The following is a 26,745-nucleotide window of genomic DNA, read 5'->3' as shown; positions in this document are numbered from 1 at the left end:
TGCACACGGGAGTGCCGTGACGACCAACACGCTCAGTTTGCTGAGAAAGATGTTCTAGTTTACCAAACAGTATTAGGAATGCAAATTAACTGATGTAACTGCAGAATTAATGGTGTAAACTCATGTAAAATAAAAGCATGATTAATCTCAGAGATTCTTCCAGGATACCAAGTACACTGAGCAACTATTACTTTATCACCACTTAAAATATTTAAAGTTGAGTGACACATCTTCTGTCATTATTACAGCCTTATGAAATTTGGGCATAGCAGTGTACATAGAAAATGTGCATTGATTATTCTGAGTCCTATTACATTCTTAATTTAATCTTTGCAGATCTCATCACTTAGCAATACAATTTAGGATGTCAATCCTCAACCTCTCCTCAAAAATGTTTAACTTCTTGAAAAACAAAACCAAAAAAAAAATCCCATACCTTTCTTATGTTAAAAAAATAGTTACTTTCATAATGACATTGTGCCTTTCTAAAACAAATGTAGTTATAGTTTAATTATAAAAGCAGTTTATGTAATGCTGATACATTTTTATGATTTTAATTTTTTAATGCGTTGTCCTCTCTGTAGAAGTAGCACACATAAATACTGCATCTATCCCAGGATGACTGAACTCACATCACACTGCAGGTTCCTTTTGGTTCTCTTAATTCCTAAGCTCTTTACCTATTGCACATATGGATTTAAACAAAGAAAAATACAGAATACTTTTGGTTGAGCACCATTTAATACAATCAAAACAACTAATGATGAAGTAATCTGAGAAATTGCACAGGTTTAATTTTCAAAAACCAGGTTGTTTTGCAGGAATGAACAAAGGACAAGACCAAGTGATACAAGGTATTCTGGCTCGCTGAAATGCTACACTTCTTTACATACCTTTCTTTCTATCAAATATTACTAAAGAATTGGTACATAAACAATGGTACATGCAATTTGATCCCTTTACTAAGAAAAACAAATTTACAGTTCTGTTAAATAAAGGCCAAATGCTATTATATACAGTCTCTTAACTGAAAGGCCTTGTGAGACATTCAGGTCTAATTTTAATACTTTCCAAATAAATACCAGATAATGCAACATTTACAAATAACACACCAACAGTAGTTTCATGGTAATAATTTTAAAAATCAGAATTTAGTCTTTCAATTAAGCAAATGAGTAGCAGCTCCTTCATAAATATTAAGGCATGTCACATAGCATCAAAATGGAACCGATGAGCCTCCTGTCGCTTCTCTCTGTCATCTGCTTTCTGAAAAATAATAATAAAAAAACACTTTGTGGAATCTAGAGCAATACTGTTACAGAAATGAGCTGTCAAGTGTCAGAGAATGGTTGATTTTTTTCAAGCTGTTTGACAAAAGGCAAAAAGGCTTAGTAAAAGTCCCAACAATTAACTTTTAAATGATGTCAGCTTGAAATAGCAATAATCTACACAAAATTGGCTTCTGCTGTTAATGCTCTGCTGTTATAGTATTTACGACCCATTATTTTCTGTTATTTCTAATAATGCTTTTTGAAAGGAATAATTCAAACCTGAAGACTGTTTCCTGGTATCCATTTTGTCTACATTATAAATATAAAATGAAATTACTCTAGATTAACTGTAAATGTAATTTATGTTACATGTATGAAGAATCTAATTTAAAAAACATTCTGTTAAATACAATTTTAGAGCAAGACAGTAGTTCAACCAACAACTAACAGCACCAAGTAGGTGAAAAATGTTCTGTGTCTTTTGTTTTTATCATGAAAATGTGAAGTAGGATGCATTTCCCTGCTTATTTATGCAGAACACACACTGACCTGCTGAAAGAGTGAATTGGGTGGTGCTTGGAAAAAGCAGCATATTTAAATTGTACCTAGAATTTATGTCATATGTCAAAACATGTCCTCTCCCACGTCTCCTCTTGTGTGCTAAAGCATTTAACAGAGAGAGGATGGAAGCATTTCTTCAAGATTCTTGAACACACAGTGCAAACTTGTGCTTGTGTCATGACAGTATGTGTAAATCCCAGCGTGAGAGAATTTGGCAAAGCAGACTGAAATGCTTTTTAGCTTGCAGAGACCCATGTTCTTTCTTTCTTTTTTGTTTTTTTTTTTTTTTTTAAGGAGTAAAATGAAGAAAAGCCTCGCCAGTAGGTGCTGCGTGGGCATTCAGAGCTGTGTCTCAGTTGATAAAAATACACAACAATTGTGGCAGAAACCGGTGCCCATCTTCTGCCATGAGAGTTCATCGTCTGCTCTGGCTCAAGGCCAAAGCTTTCCTCATTACACAATGTTTATGTGTGATAGCAACTCCCTTGGATTAAATATGGATTTTACCGCATTTTGTAGCAGCAGCAGAGCTGTCAGTGAGGTTTAAGATATATCAGTCTGGCTTTTTTGGCAGGGACTTTATCAGTGTCAGTAGTATTTTGGATGTCAAAAAAAGGGGTGGGAAGGAGGGAGTGGCACACTCTTTCCTACACTGAAATGCTTGTCACATTCAAAAAAAATTTCACAGTCTCACTTAGACAACAATTTCCACTCCATTTCTTGTATGCGTCCTGAAAAAATTATTGCTTCAAATTTGACAGTAACTGATACTCTGCTGGATCCAGCAAACCCTCTCCAGCAGTATTTCCATCACTGTGCAGTGTTTCCATGACTGGTCTCATGACCCCAAAGCAAGTTCTCAAGAATGAGAATAAGGACTATGGAGGGCTGTAGCAAATGTAGCAAGATTGTATTTGTTGTAAGATGAATAATAGTGTCAATTCTTCCTCAATTTCTTTTTCATTTGGTGTATCAAAATGAAAATCCAGTAACTGAGATTTCAAAGCCTTTTTTTCTTCAATGCATTCAACATTTCTAAGGCAAGACAGAGCAACACCTACCCCTAAAACCTACAGCTATTTCAGTACTCCAATACCCGGCTGGCAGATGAGTGTGTAAGAACTAGTGTAGACAAAGGGCTCCTGCTACTATTTATCTGCAGAGGTCAAAGTCCAGGATTTATTTAAACTGCTGAATAAAACACTGCAGCTTACAGATACACACATTCTCTGGGGGAAAGAAAAGATTATAAGTGCCAGTTCATTTCCCCTTCCTTTCTTTGCTACATGTACTCCAGAGATCTGCAAGGGACAGGCATTTAACCAGGAAAGTATTTTTAGGAGAGGATTGCTGAGAGGCAGTAAACTAAGAACAAGCTTAGAAACAAAGAACTTTGAGTTTAACTTTACACACGTCAAGGATGCACAACACAGCCTTGGTGAACACTCTTACTTGTTCAGTATCTCAACCACTTCTAAACACTGGGAAGGCAAAAATCTATAGGAAGAATATAGGAATTAACACGTTTATACAATGGTCTGAAAATACACACAATTTGTCCAAATATGTGTGCCTATTCTGTGCTGCAGCGTTGGAAATGAGTTTACAATATAACCAATATACCACTTCATTCACACACACCTGGGACTTAGAACGGCTCTAAAAGCACTCACTCTGGGCTGAGACCTTCCTTAGGCTACAATGCTTGAATTATTGTATACAATCCTTTTGAATGTTGCCATTAAATCTCCATTTCTCCAGATGGAATTACACATAGGTAATCCTTCCCCAACTCAAAGTCCAAGTACCTTTTCTGCTATTCTTGTTTGCTAAAGATATGTTGGAGAGAGAATTAAACACTGGCAGCCCTGAGCTACAGGTGAGCAGTGCTTTCTTGTTACAGCAGGACACGCTAACAACAGCCATCATAAACTTTGTATTTCTTTGCTTTGTGTGTCTTATTCCCAGCCTTATTATTAGCTGGAGACTGTATTTAGCATTTTGAAGAGTGAAGACTGACAGACAAATAACATTTAAATATGAAGCATGCGCAAACTTGTCTGAATGTTTAACAAGGTCACTTTATTTCCAAAATCACAAAAACAAACACGTATACCACGTCAGAATGTGCAGTAATTTTATCTGACAGCTAAGATTATGGTTTGGGTATGTAGTAACATTTATTGGCAACTCTGCCAGTTGGGTATGGTTGTGAACTGAGCATAGTTAAGAAAAATGGGAATTCATTTCTTTTGTGACATGAAAGGCCCCTTTCAAAATGCTTCTTCAACTCAATGGATTTCTATACCCTGCATGTGTAATTCAGACCCACAGAGCAAAGCAGCCAATATGCACAACTGGCTCCCTATATCTTCCTGAATGCTAATGTCAGTGCAACCAGCAAAGAGGGTTACCCTTTCTCCGTGTTTTTAGATTACCAGCAGAACTCAAGGTAAGTAAACTGAGTTATGTTCCATTTTCCAAAACAGTTTTCCTTAAAACTGCAAAATGGAAAGCTTAGATATGAAACAAAGATAGCCATTTAAATTGGAAACAACAGCTTAATGGGAAAAAAAAAGGAAATGAAGAGCAATATGGACAAGCTTAAGTGTTTTAGAGCTTAAATAAAAATAATGCCAATTTTAAAACTTGTGGTAAACATTTAATTAATAATGAATTAAGTCACCATTTGTGACTTAATTCAGTCTGTGTCAGAAGTTATTATACTGTTAAAAAATGTAAAAGAAAAAACCCCAATGTACAGGTCTGTAAAATATTAGGGAGTGTTAAACAAAATGTTCTAGTAAATTAGCTTACCTTTTCTTGCCAGTGTAATATGCCAATTATTGCCAGGATGAAAATGCAGACACCAATTAAGGCTATAGCTGTTAGCAGTACAATGTTACTTGGGGTCAAATACAGCTTGGCGCTCCAGCTATACAAAGGAAGAAAATCCAAGGAAACATTAATACCCCTCATTAAGAAACAGAAAACAGATTCTACTTACAAAGATGAAAAGAACCTGTTAGGGTAAGACAGGTGACAACCTAGTCTACAGAAATGAGCAGCTCTATTTAGAGACTGAAACTTAATGATGTTTACTTGGAAATATATGGCTTAATATAATTATTTTTGAGCAATACCATGTCTAAATACAGCTTCTGCTTAACTTTTCATGAATGCTATGGATATCCTCAGGGAATTAGCTTTTTCTCATTAGAAGATTTATCTCCTGCCCTTGCCTAGGACAAAGTAAAATGCATAAGGAAAGCTTTCACAGAAATGCCTGGGGACACAGAGCAGCCAGGGAAAATAACCCTGGAAGATGCTTCCACCACATGAGAAGCTCCTCTTGGACAGGCTCATGGGTCCAGTTCTCTTTTTCTGAAGTTTACCCAGGGACAGCTCTATGCATAAGCATAATCAAGGCTGAAGATCAACAAAATTAAACACTTTAGGGCTCCTGGAAGACATCTGTCAAATCATGTGAGGTCCTGAGGCCAGGGGAACCCCTTTTTTGTAATCCTACAGGTTTCCTATCATGGGAAAGCTGTCAGCAGCAGGCTTTGTGTTGAGGCCTCTCAGGAAATCACATACCTATTTTAAAAAAATAAATTAAGAAGCTTTTATTATGAAATCTGATTTCTTCTGGGGATTCCATTGTCTGCTATTCTACAATGTCCATAAACCCACTTTAAACGAAAGCAAAAACAGTTTCAGGATACTATAACAGAAATTGTTTTGCATAACACATATCTTTAAATACCTCAAGACTGTAACTAAATTATCATCTGGCAGATGTTATTTCTGTGGTTGTTAATTAGCAACTCAAGCAGCACATCACTTCTCCACTGTTATTTGTTCTCTAGTAAAATTAACTGCTGAACTGATGTCAGAATCATTTCTGCATGATAAATGCAACTGACCTCACTGGTAGATCAAGCGGCAAAATGCAGCTGGAATATTTGACTAATGTTTTCTCTAATAGCAAAAAGAGAAACATGCTCTCTTTCCGGGAGAAACATTTTAATTGCAAAGTGAATTCTGTGTTCAAGCTCTTGTGCAACCAACCCATTCACCTTTACCTAAAGGGAAACATCCATTCCTGTAGCAACAGCTACTGCATTCAGAAGGGCTGAAGCAAAGCTTTTCTATGGAACCGGACAGAAATTGCATGTTTGGTGAAACAAAAATGCTTAATTCAACTATTACCATGTTTATAATTTGTCACTGAGGATGTTGTTAAATCTAGCAAGTATGTTATTATTTACAGGAGTGGAGCTGGTAATACATTTTGATTGTTTGTCTGAGCTGGTAATAGGTTTTTTTTTAATAGATTGTTTATGGGCACCATCTGAGAGGCTGTGTAAATACCTGAGCAGCATTTTCAACTCCAGCTCAGCACTGACCCCCTACCCTTGTCGTTCAGTAACTTTCTATACAAATAACTATCTCTAAACCTACACATAATGCCTAATTTACACTGTGTATTAATGTAATTTTGGGAAGTGCAAATCCAAATGATAACATTACCTTCGAGGAACATTATGAGGATAGGGAATGACTATAAGCTGCGAGTTTGGTATGATAGCTGTCCATTCTTGTTTTCTTATGGACTGAAAGAAAAACAAAGGCTGTGTCAATTCCTAACAAACCAACATACTTACAAGCAAAGAAATTCTCAGTTGAAACATAAGAAAGGAGAAATAAAAATATTGTGGGTTTTTAAAAAACTTTAAATGTAAGTGATTAATCCCTTTATCTTTGTATAAACCTGTTACTCTGAAAGCTCCAAAATGCTTTAAAACCCACCCCCCAAAAATAAAAAGCAAAATAACTACGGCTGACATGAAACACAGCATCTGCTTTAAAAGTACAAAGCAACAGCATAAAAGGGAAAGAAGAAAAGAACTGATTCTACAAAGGAGGCAGGCAAAACAATTATCCAAATCACAATTTGGCCCATTTGAGTACCTAACTTTTCAAAGTAGCACCATCAGATCTTTAAAGACTGAAAATGGTGAGGACCCCACTTTTATGTTTCATGTGAAGATTAGAGAATCACAGTAATTTCCCCCCACCACAACACTGCCATGGTTTTATCACTGAGCCAGAAGGGACTATGTGAGCCCCAGCCCAGCCATAGCAACTCTGGGAAAGCCCTGCAGCTACTGCAGTCCACAATTGGACCCTCAGACCTAATACCCATTTGCCCTACAAACAAGCACTGAAAACCAGTGCTAACATTTATAGACAGTTTCAGCCATCTTTTGGTTTTATTTTGGCTTCAGAGCTTATACTCCCCTCAAATAAACTGGGCAAACTGGTTCTTTTGGGCAAACCTTTCTGTACACAAACTTACTTCTTTGATATTCTTACTTCAGAAAACAAAAAACAAGTGTCCCAGCAGTATTTTTCCATGCAAAGTCTCTTAGGAAAGGTAGCACCATAAACAATTAGCTTGACAATCTTAAATGTCAACCAACCTTTTCTCCCAAGGGCCGGGGGATGCCGACGTACAAGTGGTCGAGGAAGTTGGCGCTGCGGCCCAAGCCCAGCACGTTGTAGGGCAGCTGCAGAGCGTAATGTGCTGACTGGCTGAGCTGGCCAGCTGCAGGGAAAGCAGAAAGGAAACACAAGTAGGTACTTCAGGGGAAAAAACCCCATCAATCAATCAATCAATCAATCAATCCCCAAACTACAAACTTGCTACACAAGTACACATTCCCCAGTCAGTAATAAAAATGTTTAAAGATTTTCACCAATCGTGTGATTATTTAATTCTTAAAGCTCAGTCCCACATTTCCAAACTACCTGTGAGTACTCACTTGGAGAAGAGCTTAAACACTTCACATTTTTAGGTAAGACAATTCTTTTGAGTACCATTTCTATATTAACTCAAATCTCCATTATTTGTTACAAGCTGAAAAGAAATCAACTATCTGCATGTAATTTTACATGATTAGTACCAAGTTTCTTGCCCACTGATTTACAAGATTAGACTCAACATGTTAAGGTTCACTTTAATTCTTGTCAGTGTTAAATTGTAATTACTACTGTCAGAAAATTCTCATGAACAAATTTTCAAAGAATAAATTAATTTAATGAAAACAGTGGTTGCAAGTTAATAATAATTATAGGAGAAACTGTAGATGGAAAATAAGATTCTTGGTTTCCTGAAAAGGCAGTGGGGAAACAGACAAGTATTGCAGTTATCAACAAGTTCACTGGCATCCCATTTCCAAAGTATTCAGGTATTCCATTTAAATTAAAAAAATCTTCAAATAATTTAATTTTTAGCCAATAGATTCAGATCCTGTGTGGGTTCTTTGTTCTCTTCTGCTTCCACAGCAGAACAGTATCAGCACCACAGAAACACCACAGTGAATTCAGCCTTCACCAGATTAACAGGAATGAGTACAAGGGACACTTGACAAGCACAAATGGGTTTCTGTGACAAACAGAAACAGCTTTTCACAAGAATGTGCTTTGGTCAGTATTTTTAGAGCATCAGATTTCTCTCAGCTTTGATCCTTAACAGAATTAAAGAACAGGAATCCATATTTTGCAATGAATTTACAGGCAACTGCTTTTCACCTCTCCACACTGCCATCCAAGGCCTGGCTCAGGAGGCAGCACTTGACCCCAGCCCAGCGGCTGTGGGCCAGACTGGCGACACAACATTCTGCACAGCTGTGCTGAACACAGGGCAGGGAAAACTAACTCACCACCAAATCCAAACATCCTTTCAAGAAACACCTAACCCCCCCTCCTGGCATCCTGGAGATGCCAGCAAATGCAAGCACTGGCCACAACACAGCAGTGCTTCACCAAGTGAAGCAAAGACACCACTTGCATGGCAGCTCTGCAGCTCCTGTTCGCTCCTCCAGGGACAAACTGCTCCTGCTAGTGCAGCCTGGGGATTCTGAACCCCTGCTCACTGCACTGATTGCTTCACAGTTCTGGTTTGTCAGCCTCCCTTCCCCTACCAGCTCTTGAGGAAGCCACTTGTCTTATGCTGTCTGGCATGCTTTGAAATAGGCTTGTTTAATCAGGAGGTAAATATTCTGTATTATTGTGCATTTAGAATGGTAATAACTATATTTTAAAAAGCAAGATAAATGTCAACTGAGATTTGAAAAATCAGCAAGATGCAGTTATCTTTTTATTAAGCTAAAATCCCATTAGTAAAAAGAAACAGTAATGGTCTTCCTAAAGATTATACACATTTTATATTTATTTTTTCCCCCACGTAGAACCATGTAATGAGCAAGCAGATGAGGAAATTTAAGTTGCATTTGTACTTTCAGGTGTCTATTGTGAGGACAAGGTGTACTTTGCACATTGTGGGGTAGATTTCTCAATTACAGAAGATGTGTCACAAAGAACTGACTGAGCAGCTTTTCTCTTTAAGAACAGGGATTTTCCCAGGAAGTTGAGATAACACAGGATAGGACAGCACAGGGTTTGAGACCTGAGTCTGTCCCTGCCTTGCCAGTGACTTCCCTAACATGATCTTGGCTAAACTGCTCAATCTCCAGGTGTCAATATCCAAATCTAAAATGGGAGTAATTCTCAAAGTACATAATAGCTGAAACCTCCAGTTACCAACACACAAGCAGTAAGAAGCAAAGGTGGGTGTATTTAATTTGACTTGGTTATAAAAACAAACCAGATGTGTTACTTGATCATGCTGCAACATAAAAAAGATTTTCTCAGATTTTTTTCACTAATGCTGCATGCTGGAGGACTTTCCCCAAAAGAACAAGGTACTGCTGTAACATCGAAAAGCTTTTAGAATTACTTTTGAGTGAAATATTTAGGATCATGACAAGACTGCAACTAAGATCTTGCTTTTTTCTTTCATCTTACAAATGAAATGAATGTCAACTATATTAAAGAGAATGGAAGAAAATGTCATATACTGTGTGCAGTCAGCCTTAAAGAGGTTAGAGAGTCACATACTGCAGACAGAATTCTTAAAGCACTGAATAATTTCATGGCTACTAACACTGGTTCTTATGCCTACTAAGATAAGGATAATGAAATCTTACACTTCAGGATGTAAATAGATCATTTGCAAAGGTCAGAGAGGAATGTTTTCTTCTACACAGCAGGCAGAAATGTGCATATCCTTTTTTTTTAAATTTGCCTTTTAAATCAGGAGGTATTAGCTAAAGAGGATATTAGCATGTAGAAGGTTCCAGTTTACTAAAGCTGACTAAGCACAGGAGAACTCTGAGACTCTTCCTTGCTTTCCTCAGCCTGTATCTATCATAAATTCTGTTTGATGCTTACTGGAAAGTTCCACATCGAATTGCAACCAAGTAATTAAGAATGACAACTGCTCACCTGAGAAACATAAAAGCCCCAAACCAAGATGAAAAAGAAAAAGAAAAATTACAGAGAGTACTGTCAACAGTTTATTGACATTATCTGAAGTTCCCAGTCACTGGTAATTAATTTACTTATGAAAATATTTCAAATTTAATTAAATAGCAACCACAGCAATTTTCCCTCTTGTAAAACTACTAGAAACAGCTTTTTACTTGTTCCAAGAAAATCTGAAAATAGTTTTGTGTCTTCAAGGAGGAAAGTGGGATTTATTTCTTACATTCAAATTGTTCTTTAGGTTTTTGGAAGTCAGTGTAGGCTAGATGGAGGAAGTGGCTGTTGCTTCAGTTTGTTTTGACTTCATCCATAGAACTGTTACTATAATCAAGACTTAAAAACCTCCTCCTGATCATGCTACACATGATTTCTTTTTAACACTACTTTTAAGACTATTCAATATTATGTCTTTTCCCCTAAGCTTCTTGTTTCAAAAATGCCATTTCAAAGCACACAGATATCACAGGCTATGGTATTTGCATTAGTGGTGTTATATATATTCTTGTTTTAAATCATAAATCATTAAGTTTATTGCTTCAAAAAACCTTGGGCAGAGTAAAATCCTCAGCATTTTAGGACATGGTTTTCTGTGGTTTCAGCCTATCGGAGATCAAATTTGTAAGAAAAACCTAATGATGGGCAGCCAAACCTCACAAGATTTTGCAGAGTTTGATATTCAGACACCATTCTGGACCTTTTGGAATCAATCTCCTTACCTCTGAAGTCTGGCATATAAAATTGGAAGCAATTCGTATCATTAACCTTTCTAAAGTCTTGTCTAAAAACCAGAGCCATGTGTTGTCTGTGATAAATACAGTACTTATTCTTTTATACCTGAATTAAGTAATTTTCCTTCTGTTTCCATTATCCTGATGTAAACTTGCTGAAAGCTCAAGGGTAGCCTGTTCTCCCCTGAGCTGAACTGAAATGTCCTCAGCAGCTTATTTCAGGCTGAAGAATTTAACTTTGTGAGGGGAAAGTGGTTGCAGTTACATGCAGGAGCAATGCCTTCTCTTGTTTAAACAGCACTGACAACATATGGTACTGGATTTAGGAACAACCTCATTGAACCTACAGAAGTAGATGCACAATACTGATAGTGTTCAGTCAGTTTAAATAACCTTATTTTGTGAAACATGCAAGATCACTACACAAAACTGAAAGACTAAATGGAAAAAAACTGATTTCAAACTTGTGGTTTCCTGAAGCATTCCTTATAATTCTTTTTATTATGCTTTTCTTGACAAAATATTATTTGCATTTAATTAGCCAATTAAAAGCCATTCTGTGTAATCAAAAATTCAGTAATACTATTTAGGATTCCAAAAGTGTATCTTTTAGTCTCAGACTTGCATGTAAATTCTTCTATCCCATCACCTACATAAACACTGAGACCAGCACATGAACGAATTATTTTATATAATCAAACACATGTATCCTAGAAAAAGTAAAAATGAGCCCAAAACCTGCCATGCAGAGGTTGCATGGATTATTGCATAGCTGGGAACAGCACCCAGGCAACAGCTGGACAGGACAGAGGCAGTGCAAGACTTGGTGTGATGGCACAGTGACCGTGCGTCCCTTCCCTGCACAGCTGGAACACTGCAGTGGTTTCCTCTGTTGCCATTACCAGCACTGGGCTAAAGTGCACTGAGTAATTCCCCTTTTTTTGAAGCTGTCAGCTCCTGATTTTATTTGAAAATATGCCAACCACATACTGCAAGAGAAAGGGAAAATAAAACTGATAGTAATGAAAAACCCATGGAATGTGCCTAAGAATTTACAAAGAAGCTTTCAGAAAAAAAAAAAAAAAAACCAAAACAATCTAACAAAAACCCAACAACTTCAAACCTAGAAGCTTCATAGAAAATTGGAGAAATTGAATTGCTTGGCTTTAGTCGAAAGCTTTACTTCAGTTCCTTTCATATTGCCTTTGGGGGTCACTGGTTAGAAAAAAAAAAATGCAGTGGTCAAAGAATTCTTTTTCTGCTTAAAATATGCAACAGTAACTTCATTCTTCTAAGGGCTGGGGGGTGTCTCCCTGTCTTCTCCAGCTGCCTGCCTCTTTTCCTCAGTCTCCCTAATAGGAAATTCCAGATTAATGCAACACACAGCTTCACCTCTCAACCTTGTCTGCAATACCTGGTTCTGGAGTACCAGAAATAACATGGGTAAGGGAATTCAAAGTGCAATCTTGGGACTTGGACACTGATGATTGCAGTGCTGCCAATACTTGGGACATCTCTCCAAACCCAAACTGCAAACCTGATGCATTTTAATGATAATATGTATTTTTATTAAAAATACCTTTACACTATAAAATTATAGAAGTAAAACTAGTAACTTAAAAACCCCTCCAACAATAAAATTATCATATTGCTGATGGGGGAAGCTGCATCATTTGTAATGCCCAAATATCCAAGGTTTGGTTAAATTGCAAGGAACATTACAAGTTCAGGTAAGTTTTCTAAACAAAAGAGAGTTATACAGAAAAACTAGATACTAGAAGGCTACTCCTACCTATTGCAAATAGCAAATCCCTCTCATTGAATCCAGCTATTCAATGATTAAATTATTCTAGCTTGTTCCATGAATACACTCTTCCTTCTGTGTAGTGGAATTCGATACAATGAACCTTGCAGCGTCAAATGGCCATTGAAAATAAGCTTATCTTGCTTTTTTTCTGGTACATATTGCAATGTTTATGTTTAAATTCACGACTATAATAGCTGCTAGACATTTGTGTTCACCTCACAATTCAATTTAGTTAAACAGCAGGAGAACTCAATGCAACAACAGGGAAGAGTAAGCAGATTTCAAAAAACCAGAAGGGCACGACTTCACAGCATGTGAAAGGTCATTCTGCTGTGGAAGGTTTAAAACAAAACAAAGCAAAAGCAGCAAAATGAAAGAGCTCTGGAAAGAGGGCTGCAGAGGCCATCAGCCCACACAGCTTCACTCATACAGATGCTTAAACAAATTATGACTTGATCCATATCAGCCATTCAGTGAAGCTACTCTTATCTTCCTCTGGATATGGAGCTTTGAGGAAACCTGAGATATTTACTGCCACTTGTTCCTGGCCCACAGAATTTATATGTTTGGTAGAAACAAGCTGCAAGCACTAGTCTATTTATTTCAAACTCTATCAGCATATTTTTACTTCAGGAGAGAAAATTCAGATGTGCATAGCACAGGCTGAAACACAGAAGACATTCTCCCAATAAAAGCCTAGAAATGTATATATAGAGCTGAAAATCCTGGCTGACACTCACACTTAACTATGGGATAGCCTTAAAAATAATAACTCCAAAAGAAAAGGGAGAAGGCAGGTTGCAGGACATGGATCAGAAAGCATGACTTAAATTTGAGTGGGTGTACTTCTCCCAGATTTACACTGGACCTGGTCTGACCTCAAGCATGAAATTCCTTAAATATTTGAAGAAGTTTTTGCAGCTGCTTTTCCTCTCAGGAAGAGAAGGTCTGTGGAGGTATTAACTGCAGATGTAAGGCCCAGAACTTCTCCATTCTAATACCCATGTTGGCAATTGCTGCTCCTTGCAGCTAATTTAACAGTATTTCTTGTACGACTACAAGTGGATTGAGCAATGTGAAAGTAAAAGCACAGAATACATGCTAATTATTATTCTGCTATCTTTTAACAACATACTGGAATGTTAATAGGAGACAGAACAATTCTAACAATGTTTTTAAGAAAACTCTCATAATTATGCAAATTTCCTGCAGTTAAGGCTTGGCAGATCAAAGAACCTTAAAATGAATTAGATAAGGACAGCCATATGGGCCTTTTTATTTTAGTCTTTGCATGAATATTGCCTACATGAAAGATGCCATAGCTCAAAACTGAAGTCCTGCAGAATTTAGGAGAAAGACAGTGAGGGCCATGGCTTTGAGTACTTTGATTTACTTAAGCTCAGGGCTGGAGGGATAACTTAAGGTGATTGGTCGCAGTGGTCCAGCCAACAACTGCTCCCCCACTGAGCACAGCCACAAAGGCAATAAATAACAGCAGCTGACTTTGGAGGGGGACATGGAAAGAAATGCTGAGTTTCCTTTTCATCAGAAAAAGAACTATGTTTTTACTCCTGTTATTTCTTGGGAAAGGGATTAATTATTATAACATTTTGGTTAGCTCATTACTCCTTTCAGATAATTAAAAGCTTCAAATATGGATTATACTGGAAGGCAAATAAGTTGATGAAAATTAGTTTTAAAATAGCATATGGATGCTATACGAATAAAAGCTTAATGTGGGGAAGATGTTTTGTAGGTTTACACATGGCACAAAAATGATGATGATATCATTTGATATGCATCTTGATATAGCCTGGTGATGTCCTAATAGTCAAAGAGAAGAGGATTGTGATGTAATGGGCTGTTTTTCCACAAAACAGCCTGTACAGGCCAGTAATTCTTGTTAGAACATTTACTGAATCTTACATATAACATTTGCAAGAGAAGAAAACCTCTTACAAACATAATGCAATGCCCTCAAAAAAACATGACTTTCAAAAGTTCTTGCAGGAATTATACATACTCAAAAAAATCTATTAACTTATTAGTGTTGAGAAACTGATCAAAGACAGCATTAGAAAATTCCCTGTAGCAATGCTGCTAGGGTCATAAATACACTTGGAATTCATTACTGTTATTTCCTAATGTCAGAACAGAAAGGGAAATTCATCATGCCTGGACTCTGTTAGGTTTTTATTATTGTAAATATGGTAGCTGTGAAGGGAATATAGCAGTATTAAATCACATTTGATAACTGTTTCTTAGAGTAAATAGTAAAACATTGTGTTTGAGGGGGGCAATTCTTCTAGAAATGCAAACAAAAAGCCAACAAAGCCACAACCAACCAAACTCAGGAAACCCTAAAGAAAATGTTTAAGAAAAATGCATTTGCTTTTGTTCTTGGAAGAGAGAAACAGAAAAAAAAAAACAGGAAAATGATACATTAAATAGGCCCAAATTTTAAGCTAGTTTTATTCCACACATTTGTAAGATATGTGCATTGTTCCATGACACAGAGTTGGAAAAATGTCTTTATTTAAGCATGTACAAACACAGAAATGCTAGAATATCAAGAAATGTTTTTGTAGCTATCTGGTTTGTATTTCAGGGCATCTTTCTCCTTAATTTTTCCCAGTTGGAATTAACAGTCCTGAGCACACTACTCATGGTGAGAGCATTGCCAGTGATTCAGATTGACTCAGAACCTTAACATGTCAACATTTCCCCCCTAAATTATTGCTTTTAAGTTAGTGTTACACAGAATATAATCTTACCAGTGAACTACTGGAACCATTTTTTAAAGATCTGAATTCAATTTTAAATGAGATTGGAGTGACAGCTACAGTTGACTGCACTTACTGATCATGTTCAGCTTATGAGTTTGGGATTTTTGCCTAAGCAAGAAATGAGTCCATTATAGTCCTAAGATTACCAGTCATAAATGACACTAATAAACCACTTTGTACAGTCTCCTGTGTTTTCTAGGAGCCACCAGTACACATCTAGAAAGGAAGCATAAACCCCAGGATATTCTAACATCCAGCACTGCCTGGACCACAGCCTAATGGATGATTCTCTCTTTGGTTGCTTTGCTTTTGGACTCCTGCAAACTGTGGCAGCTGCACTATCTCAGGCCATTAAAGCTTTAGTTCCAATACCAGTGGCAGCAAGCACTCCTTCCCCTTCATTCTGACCCTGTTTCCTAAGGATTGGTTCCCTGTAGTTCCTGCATTAGCTGAAAGGACACGGGCATTCCCTCCCCAGCTTCCTCAGGCTACTCAGCATTGCATTTTGTTAGCTGCCAGTTGTAGTGAGCAACTCCAGACAAATACATCCTGTGTGTCCTGAATATTATCCTGATCCTTCGTCACCTGGCTACTAGGATTCTATTTAGGTATTTCAAGGCCACTGCTGTTTCTTAATACATAATTGCTTAGGAAGCAATTAGAAGCCTATGCTTTTTCACAAACTGATGATATTTTACCCAACAATGTTTTGCTACAGCCAACTGTTCAAACCTAACTGGCACAGGACAAATGAAAAAATAATGCAATTGCAATCTTTGTAATAAAAATGCAATCTGTGAAGAAGGAAGAGAACATTAGGGGGTTTGGCATTGTAAACTGAAGGCACCATTGAAACCATTCCCATTCCCCTCTGCCATCTTTCCAAGTCATTAGGTTACTGAGAAGCACAAACACAGACAGACTGTGCCTTGGGTATTTCCCACAGTGAATTTTCTTACCTGACCCATTTTTCAGGTACCCATTTGCATCTACAGTGGTGTACATGATGTAAGGACCAGGCTGATTAACTCCAAAGGGCTACAAGGGATAAAAGCCAAAGAAAAAGGCAGGCAACATTTTAGGAAAAGAAAAACAGCAAACTGAAGAAAAATGTTTTTACATTAGGAATTTATTTTTTATATTTTAACTTCAAAATATTGCACCTGTTTTAGTCATAGCATTATGTGGAAATCAATTTTCAAAATCACAGTAATCAGTTGGCTAAGTAATGTTTAGTTTCTCATGAAGAAAGTGATACTATTCAGTCCTCTGGCAAAAGGTTTAATGTTTCTTTGGAAGCTATAATAAAGTAAAAACCCCCTAAAAATTCAGAGAAATAATTGCATGTTCTGAAAAAGCAGAACTCATTTGATACCAAGAGAATGCACTATCTTGATGGTATTTCTGAATTGAAAAATACTACACAAATTTCATCTTTTTAATCATTACCTAGCAGTGTTTCATTTAATTCATGGAAGTGATTGAATAGTTACTTGTCAAGTATTGGTATCTATTTTAAAGAACATTTTTGAGGAAGAAAATGTACCGAAACATCAAAGTACAGTCATGAGGAAAAATATAACAAACATCCAAGGAAGTTGTGCATTACTGAGTGATGAACCATAAGAAATGCACCTAAGTAAAAAAGGATGGGAAGGCAGAAGATGGGAGACAACTACAGGAACAGATTTTAAAGGAATTTTTCTTTTTTTTTTTTTTCTTCCTAGTGGTGAATTCAAGCTGATATTAGGACATCAAACCCAATATAGAGCTTTCAAGTAAGTTACAGAAGGAACACCAAAAGAGATGATGACATGCTTCACACCATGCCTCAAAAAGTAGTAAGTTTAAACCACAAGAGCAAGTGATAATGATGACAGATGAGATCAAAGCCTGAAAATAATAACTGATTAGAATGAAAACTAAGGAGACCATAAAGGTGATGTTAATGCAGATCTATGAAAGATGAGTGAATAAGGTGAAATTTAAATTTTTTTTGGTGCCACATAGCTGTACTCTGGCAAAATGCACCTTATGTTACTTTCTGTCAGAAAACTCCTATTACAAGGGAGACAATAGTGTATCAGGGATCTTGATAATGAAATTTCCACCAACATCTGCTGTGAAAATTTGCTTTTTAAACCCTCAATTTTTGCAATTAAGTTAATGATACTATCAAACCTCATTATTTTATAACAGAAATTAAAACCCCATGTCTCAAAATAGGCTTGAAGCAAAGGTTAACCCCATTTGAAGCATTTTTTCTATTTACAAGTCAAAATTAAATGTGAAACTTTTGCAGGGCTAAAGTGCTATGCTACCTCCGATTACTCTAAGCTCCTCTTTTAGGCCAACTTTCACTGTGAACATTGCTAAACAATTTGCTAATTGGTAATTTGGTGAGTGAGTTGCAAATCTCTGGAGACAAATAAAATAATCTAAACAGAAAACACCACATGTGTATGGCTGTCTGCAGAATCATCAGAGCCCTTCCTTCCTTGGCTGTGCCCAGTGCTGGAGTTTGGCCCAGAAGTGGCTGGATTTACCCCACAGTCAGTTTTGCCTGGACTTTTTAAGTGTCCACCAAGACTTGGCACAATTCACAGTTTGGGCACCCAAGTTCCTCTTGTCTCTGGTACATCCCAGCCCCCAGTGTGGGGTAACAAAGCTCCTGCACAACAACAATCAACTGATTCCAGCTCTGAGCAGCAGCTGCCCAGAGTTATGGGTCTCACAGAAGCAGAAGCTGGCCAGTCATGATTTAGATTACATATTCTTCCAATCCATAGCTCTTTTAATATGTTGAGAGTTTTTGGTGTAATTATACTTCAGCTTATTTGAAGCTAAACACTAAACAAGACCATAGTTACACTTACTGTTATTTTCCGAGGACAGTCATTAGAACAGAGGCCGCTGAGAACTGCAAGAACAAAAAGTGAGCATGTTGTGTTTATGTTCACAAACCATCTCAGAAGCACCAACTTTGGAATCTGGTGAAGTCTAGTGATAGTGTCAGGTAGCCATTAAAACATAAAGAAAATAAATATCTTCTTTGTGGTTTATGGTAATGCATACTATTTCCTTATCTGTTGGAAGTATATTTGGCAGAAATTCATCGCTGTTTTACCCCACCTCAGTGGTTAACCAGCTTCAAAAGAACAGATATCCCAGTTAGAAAAATTCCAAATTAAAACAGTGAACGATACATTTTATGCATTATTCTTCATTTCTAACCATTTAAAATACTGGCAGAGTTTCAGCTTTACTGTTTTAACTGATAAAAAGGTAAAGGCTTTTCCTTCTATACAAGGCATCATTTTGGAACTTGGTTTAAAGCAATTCACAAAAGCTGTAGCAAGCAAAAATCCCATTACCAATTTAATCTATTAATTCAGAAGTATTATAAGCAGGTGTATATAATGCTAATTAGTATCTAAAGCCTGTGACACTTGTTCCAATTAATTGCTTGAAACTTACTAGTTTGAAAAATCAGTTACATTCAGAAATCTCTGTTAAAAACCTAAATGAGGGACAGTGACAGCCATCTGTTCTGTAAGCCGGGACATCCTGTCACACTGAGTATTAGCAGAAAACAACAAAACCCTCACACATATAATAATCTAAGGTCCATTCTGATGCAGAATTTGGATTTCTAATGACAACAGTTTGGTTGAGCAGCAGGCCAGTGATGGCTATGGGCAGGGAGGAGGATGCACACCAGGTTCTGAAGCCAGGGAAAAACATTACTTCTCTATGAATTATTGTTCACAAAGCAAGCATGGCAGACAGAAAATGAAGATTTGGACCAGATTTGAGGGCAGGTCATCCTAAGCACCAGGTGTTTCTTAAAGCATTTTCTGCCTTCTTTAAGGGTTCATTGAGTTAAGGGTACAAAATGTTTAGGACCAGGGAAATACCAAAAGGTGCATGTAAGACGTTCACAGTCTGAGTAGAAATCACTCCTTATGTGAGTCAGAAATGGCACTGCTCTAGTCAAGGAAGTTTCCTAATAATTTGTGTATGAATATTAACAATTGTCAAGACTCCTAAATTATCATTCTTTGCTTGTGATTTCAAAATGTTGAAATTTCTATATACAGTAAGATGTAATATTTTATACAGTCCAAACTCCCCCAATATCTGAACAGTCAAGACAAATGTGCAAAGCAGAATTTGAAGACTATATGCACATACAGATAGAATTTTAACACTACAGCTTTAATTTTATCTATTAAACATAGGTGAGTATGCAAGTGGATCCAACTCTTCCCATTTTGATGCAAAAGGGCACATTGAAATTTGCTGTTCAGTTTCACCCTGGAACAAATTACCTGGCCAAGTATATTTGACATCAGTTATAATGAGCAAAGCTGTTCTCATTGTCCATGTGCCAAATAAGTGAACACAATGCATTTATTGATACACTAAATCACACAAAGCACATTTTGTTAGAAATACTTTCCCCTGTATCACAGTAAAAATATTTTTAGACCCTCATTAATTCTCATTTCCTCGGGTTTCTATGCAAAAATACTCACACCCCAAAAGGGTGCTAAAAAAAGGCTTGCCCCAGTTTTTAAGAGAGATTTACACAGACTGAATCAAAAAAACAATGTTGTAAATTACTCCCTTTCCCATTAAAATATCACACAATTATAGTTCTGGTACAGCTTTGTGAAGTGTAAGATTTTCCCAGAGGATTTTCTGCATGCTTTTGTGAACTACACTACAGATAAATGGTATTATTTAAAAGAAGGCTTCCACCAACATGATAAATGATTAAACACTATCACAATGAGAACAGAGCTCAGGCTGTGGACAAAATAATAACAGCATCAGCACCCAGCAGTAGCTGCAGTTCTGCTCTCTTATGCTGTGCAGAATGTGTGCTTTAGAGGACTGGATGCATTTAAGTAACATGAAGGCAAATATAATTTTTGAAGGTGAACCTCTAGTTGTTTCTTGTGAGCTTTGTCTTCATAGGCTCCCATACAGCCTCATTTTTCACTCATTCTCAAAAAATCAAGCAAGACAGACAAGAAATGAGCTCAAAGCTCAAATCCTTTGCAGTTGAAGAACACATTAGGACATGAAGTTTAAAAACCTAATTATGAATACTGTAATTTAACTCAAGCCTTTTAAACCAGCTCTCATTACTTCACACACCCTGGCCATGTTCATGGCCACTCTGTGGCCTCAGGGTAAGGTGTGGTTTGTGCCATGTGAATTTGGGCTGGAAACACAGAACTGACTCCCACAGGGATGCAAAGTGACCCTCAGAACAGATCATGCATTGTAAACAAAACACACCATGCCAGGAGTCCCTGAAACGAAAGCAGCTCCTCTTGAAGGCAACTCTGCATCATTCCCACATGACACACACATATATGAACTCCAGCAAAGCAGGTTTGCTATGGCAGAGGTACAGAACGTTACTATAACATTTTCATATGCAAAGCCTCAAATATTCACATCCTTTTCAATATCCCACTGTGACTGTATTATGGATTGATAACTTACCAATAACTTTAACAAAATAGGCATCTGCTTCAAAGTTATTTTTCAATGTATGGATAGCAAAGTCCTTGTTGGAGTAGCCTTTGCTTAGCACAATGATATCCAAGATTCCCTAGAGGAAAAAAATCCCAAGTTTACATTAGAGTGCTTATTTACTCTTGGGAAAAAATGCTGTGCAGCAAAGTTAACACCTTTGCAATTTACTTTAGTATCTTTCAAACGTTATGAATGTAATGCAAATCAATCTGGGATGGAGAGGGCCATCCACAGCTCAGATGGACAATCCAAGCTGCAAAGGCAAGGTCTGGGATGGGCACAGCCACACCCAGAGCCTGTTTGCTGGGCTGAGGAGCTGCACTTACATCCTCATAGATGTCAAAGAAGGTCGCTACCACGGCGTCCTTGATCTGATTGAGATCCGAGAGCTCCCAGAACACCCTGAACATGCGCCGCACGCTCCTGCAGCTCACGTTATTGCATGGGACGTTTTCTAGTAAAAATGCTTGTTGATTGCTGTAAAACATACATATATAATACATAAACCAACTTGAGGTAAGTCTAAATTACAGAAATTTAAAAATATTGCAATTAAATAGTTGAAGTGCTCTGGAGTTAAATGTAATAAAAGCTCAGCTAGCAGCCACTGGGTACTTGAAAATCTACAGACAAAATTACAGTCATTGTCATGCCTGACTTATAACAAGGAAAACACTAAATATATGGATCCAAACCAACAGGAGTAACTTAACCATTCAGTCAAAGGACTGAATATATCCTTACTTTATTCTGAAAAAACTACAAATGAATTTATCTGCCATATTTCTTAATCCCTTCCACAGTCTTGTCAGCTTAAACGCTATTTAAAACATGTCCATGCTTTTTCATTATTTCATGACAGCTTCTTCCTATCTCAGCTCCATTAATACTTTTTCCTTATACAGTGCATGTTTTAAGCGAATTTGAGATTAAACCAAACTCTATTTGTATGTTTTCCACTGTTTCAAGCAAAATACAAAACACAAAACCCAACCTACTAAAGTGCAGTAAAAATAGGGCAAGACAAACCAAGTTAGGCACTTGCTGACATGTAACATAAAGACAGGTGCAAAACTAAACAAGAAACATAGAAACCAAGCAGAGTACCAGGGCTAGTGTAGAAAAACTCCCATCTAAAGAATATCCAATAGGTGCCTATGCGTCAGTGGGAGACACAAGGTTCCCACTCTCCCTGATAATGTATCAGTGCTTCTGAACTGGGAAAACCTCACACTTTACCAAGCCCAGTCCAACTCTTCAGGCAGGTTTGTATCCTGGGAGCCTGCTAAAATCCTTCATTGCCTCGGCAATGGAAACAGATGAAGTTTCCTCCTCTCCTTCTGGGGGCAGAGCCAGGAGCCAGAGCAGTGTTCTGTAAAGGCAGCTCAGCTGTCAGGGCCCAGGGCGACAGCCAGAACCACGTCCTCAGTGTGACCCTGAACACGCTGCTGGCTCTGTGGGGACAGCGAGGTGGCTTCTGTATCTCAGCAGCATCCAGGATGCACAGGCACACACAGGCACTTCTCCTTAGGCAAATCACTGAATTAATGTATGGTCAAAAGGAAATTAGGTCATCTGCAATATTAAGGTGCTGCATTATCTGTATCTGAGAGTTCATAATCACAACTTGAAATTCTTAAGTGCTCACATTCATTTCATATATTACCTATATCAGAATAGCCAACTCCAAGGTAAGGTGACAAGCTGAGCTAAGCAGTTTGTTTCAATTTTTCTTTTTCATCATCTCAACACAGCTTTTTAAAATTTGGACAAACTTTTACAAAGACTCTTTCAGTTCAGATTTTTTGAAATTGTCAGAAATTACTTAGATGATAATTAAAAGGTGAAAGACTCACATTTGCATTATACTCTGCACACTACTCAAGTTAAGCTAGAAGCCTTGTGAATAGATAGACACAAGGAGTTTATTTACTACAGGAAATTTTTTTATTTTCTTTCCTTACAACTGAAAAAAAGGGAAAACACTAATAAAGTGGCACTGAGTATGGAAATGCCACTTTCCTTCATCCTTCTCTATCTACCAGAGAAACAGAAGACAAACAGTAGGAAGAAAAAAGCAATATCAAACCCTAAACAGATGCTGAAGACCCAAGAAATACACTGTGGGACAGCTCTCTAGTAGAGGAAATTAATTAATTCATAGACGTAGCATCTCCTGTCCTGGGTGCTGCATTTCAGCCAGGGAGGAGGAAATGTTGCTGTGCAGGCCATGCTGCAGGAACAGGAAGTTCCAGTCCCTGATTTTCTCCAGGGGGGAGAGAACTTGCTGTTCTCTGCCTCCTCAGGTTGTTCCTGGGAGACATCTGGATTTGGCCTGTGAGCTGCCAGCTGAATTCTTCTATGATTTAGGCCTGTGACACACAAGGAGCCTTAGAATCAAAGTATCTACTTGCATGTTTCATTTCTGATACATACTACAATAAATAAGTGCAAGCTTATGACCTTCCTATTATTTTGAACAAAATTTTGAAGATTTTTGAAGATCAGAAACAATCTTCCTGCAACAAAGATAATCACCTGCATCCTTAAAATGACAAAGCAATGTCCTTGAAAGCCTATAAAGACAGACACTTCTGTAATGGTAAAGTCTAAAAAATCAATGCTTAAGTGCTCTACAAATGTGTAACAGTCAATACCAAACAACCCAGCTTCAATGCTACAAGAGAGAGCACAAGAATTCTGAACTAATATCAGCCTATTGCCCTTAACATGCCATTTGCAGCACTTTACATTTCCAATACTGAGCTATTCACACCAATACACAGCTGCAGATAAATAGTATACTACCTACAGCTTTATTCCAAAGTACATTATATCCCAATCTGATACCTTCTGACCAAAGTCATCTATGGAGAAAAGGGAGATTTAATAAGGTTTAACACCAAAGAAAGACTGAAGACTTATCTTAGTTTTATTTTAACATATTCCTTTGCAATTAGAATTAAATATTTACTGCTAATTTCATACATCTCTCATGCTGTCAGTTTTAGGGTAGTGCATTTAAAGTAATACCAGGGACATCTAAATTACCACTATCTTACTCCAGATGTTCAGAATAATTGAATTTGCCTCTGGTTTTTTAGATTTGCTAAATTACAAGGTGCTCATAAATCCTTCATTTAAAATAAGTCCTCTATCCAACCTTCCTTCTGACAAGTGACAACTAATAATGATTTAGGAAGAGATAATTTGGTCACATAAAAGTCCTTCCACATAAAGGATTAATACATATACATTAATTTAAAACTGAGCATGAACACCTAGAAAACTTTCTAAAAGTCTATCATACTTTGAAGTTTTTTATTCAACTTTCCATATCCAGCTGTTTTTTGTCCCCAAGTTTCAGTCTTTACTGTTATCAACCGTGTCAGAGATAAAGTATTGTCAACTTGACCAGTGAAAAACATTCCCTTTGAATAAAAATGCATTTGAAAGACTTACATTACGTATTTGCAATGGCAAATGCCAATTACTAGTGTCTAATTGGAAACAATTGTTAAACAAAATTCCTTTCACCTAATTAGATGGGAGATAGATGCTTATAAACTCACATGCAGTACTTACAATTCCAATGTTACCAGAGTAAATTTAAAATCAGCATGTGAAAAAATGAATTCATTTAGGTAAAATGGGAGGTATAGCTGAACCAATTACTAGTTACTGATAAAATCCCTTCACCTATTATTATTCTATATACACACACAATTTCTAATACAGAATTCATTTATATATCTAGCCTGAAGAAAAACCTGTGATCTGGAATTCTAATGTGCAGGTTTTGACTCAAGTCAGAAGTTACAAGAATTCAAACTGAACAGATAAATATGTAAGGATCTACAACGTATTTAGCACCTTCACCTGTTGGAATTTATTGAGTACCTGTTGGAATTTATTGAGTCTTAATAAAGCCTCAAAAGGTTCAGTCCCCCACAATACCTGCAACCCCTAGTGAGATTCCTTTTTGTTGTTTCTGGTAAGGAATGTCTCCACACTGTCAAAACATTACACAGTGTAATTCCAAATCAAAGGGTTATGGGAGGAGATGAAACTGCAGAGTCTTGTAACAGTTCTGGCAATACTTGAAACTATTGATCATTTTCCTGACTTGCCCCATGGGCAGGACACTAAACCAACATTATGCCCAACTGCGGTATCATTATTTCATTCTCTTGTAGGGATTTGTAAGGATTTGATCTGAAAGTACTTTCTTGAATTGTGATGAAGGCATGTAATTGATTTTAATCCTTTTCTGCCATTATCATGTATTGGTATATCTTCAGATGAACCAAATGGTTTCTGCCTGCTTTAATTTCTTTACATTAGAGACAGCAAGTAGAAACCAGGCTTCCTAAACGATAGCACAGATTGAGGTCAAGAGTTTACAAAAATGCTTTTATCATTTAATCACAGTAATCAATCACTGAAATTAGATCTGTAGATGTAGCATGAAAGGCTTCAGAAAAAGAAATAAACAGCTTGATCCAGAAGTGTTTAAAATCGATTAAATAAGGTTTTCATTTTAATTTGCTCTAATTTAAGGACTGCTTTTAATTTAATTCCCACACTGTTTTAAATATCTCCAATCAGTGACCCAGTTACACATTTTAAAATTAAGTATTTGCTTAAGTCTCTAAGAACCAATGAATTAATATTGAATGTGACATTTCATATTAAGTGCAAAAAAAGTGACTCTTACTTCCATCCTGAACTACAAAGCATGTTTCCATTACTTTTCCACAAATACTGGATAGATACAATGTTAACGTGCAATGTATTTCTTGATTTTTAGGTTACTTAACTGTTTTTGCCGTAATTCCTCAGTTTCCTGAATCTCCTTTTTAACAGCTTGCCATATCATCTGCCAGTACCTTCAGTCCTTATACATTACTGTGTCACTCAACTTTGATGTCAAGTATAAAAATAATTTTGAATGCACTCAATTGAATAAGCAAACAAATTTAGAAGCAAGGAGAATAAAACTCTATCACAGTAGTTCATTGCAACAAGACATAGATGACTTCTGGCCTTCTACAGGATTAACTTTTTACAAACTGTTTAATGAATTTACATTACATTATATTGCTGTAATTATACACCAACCAGAGGACAGAGGCTCCTAAGACTTAAAACAGCTTCAAGTACATTTCTGAACTCCATATATCTTCATGCAACCATTCTGAAGTGTGCCAGCTACCAGGACACACATGATAGGATAGCTCAAAACACAAGGTTTCTGAGGCTTAGGCAAAAGCAAAGACAGCAACTTCACAGTTCCCACGTCACTGTGTTACTTTGGCAAAGGAAAGGTTAGTTCTGGTTTGCTCTCTAGACTGTCTGCAGTCTCTGTTCAATGACTGCTGAATAGAAGATGCAAAGTCCCAGCTGAGGAAAGTCTGGAGTGAAACACCTGACATTCAGGGCCTGAGTGCTTTAACTTTGCCTGGCAAGTTCAGCATCACCTCCTTCTCGTCTGCCGTGTCTGAATAGAAACAGCTGCTCTGCTGTTATTTTAAGGCTCAGAGGTACAGACAGAGCTCAGCTGCTCACAGCCTTGTCATGATTCACATCATGTAGGCTGAACACAGGCACGCTACTCTTCAAACTGGGTCATTTTTAGGTGTGTCACT

The 26,745-nt window shown here is 37.2% G+C and overlaps 1 protein-coding gene across 1 annotated transcript in view; it reads right to left on the bottom strand.

The window, feature by feature from the left end:
• Nucleotides 1–722: 722 nt before the first annotated feature.
• Nucleotides 723–26,745, bottom strand: part of ITFG1 (integrin alpha FG-GAP repeat containing 1) — a 71,814-nt gene continuing 45,791 nt past the window's right edge. Inside the window, exons 11-18 of the mRNA XM_002194441.7 lie at nt 21,424–21,574; nt 21,065–21,173; nt 18,421–18,464; nt 16,504–16,582; nt 7,319–7,443; nt 6,366–6,448; nt 4,650–4,767; nt 723–1,266 (exon numbers count right to left, since the gene is read on the bottom strand). Of these exons, the coding sequence (XP_002194477.1) occupies nt 1,207–1,266; nt 4,650–4,767; nt 6,366–6,448; nt 7,319–7,443; nt 16,504–16,582; nt 18,421–18,464; nt 21,065–21,173; nt 21,424–21,574 (769 nt within the window). The 3' untranslated portion in view covers nt 723–1,206. The remainder of the gene's footprint in view (nt 1,267–4,649; nt 4,768–6,365; nt 6,449–7,318; nt 7,444–16,503; nt 16,583–18,420; nt 18,465–21,064; nt 21,174–21,423; nt 21,575–26,745) is intronic.

The sequence above is a fragment of the Taeniopygia guttata genome, chromosome 11 (assembly GCF_048771995.1).
Source record: "Taeniopygia guttata chromosome 11, bTaeGut7.mat, whole genome shotgun sequence".
NCBI classification, from domain to species: domain Eukaryota; kingdom Metazoa; phylum Chordata; class Aves; order Passeriformes; family Estrildidae; genus Taeniopygia; species Taeniopygia guttata.
Note: the sequence above shows the minus strand (reverse complement) of the source record. Positions and strands in the feature narration are given on the sequence as shown.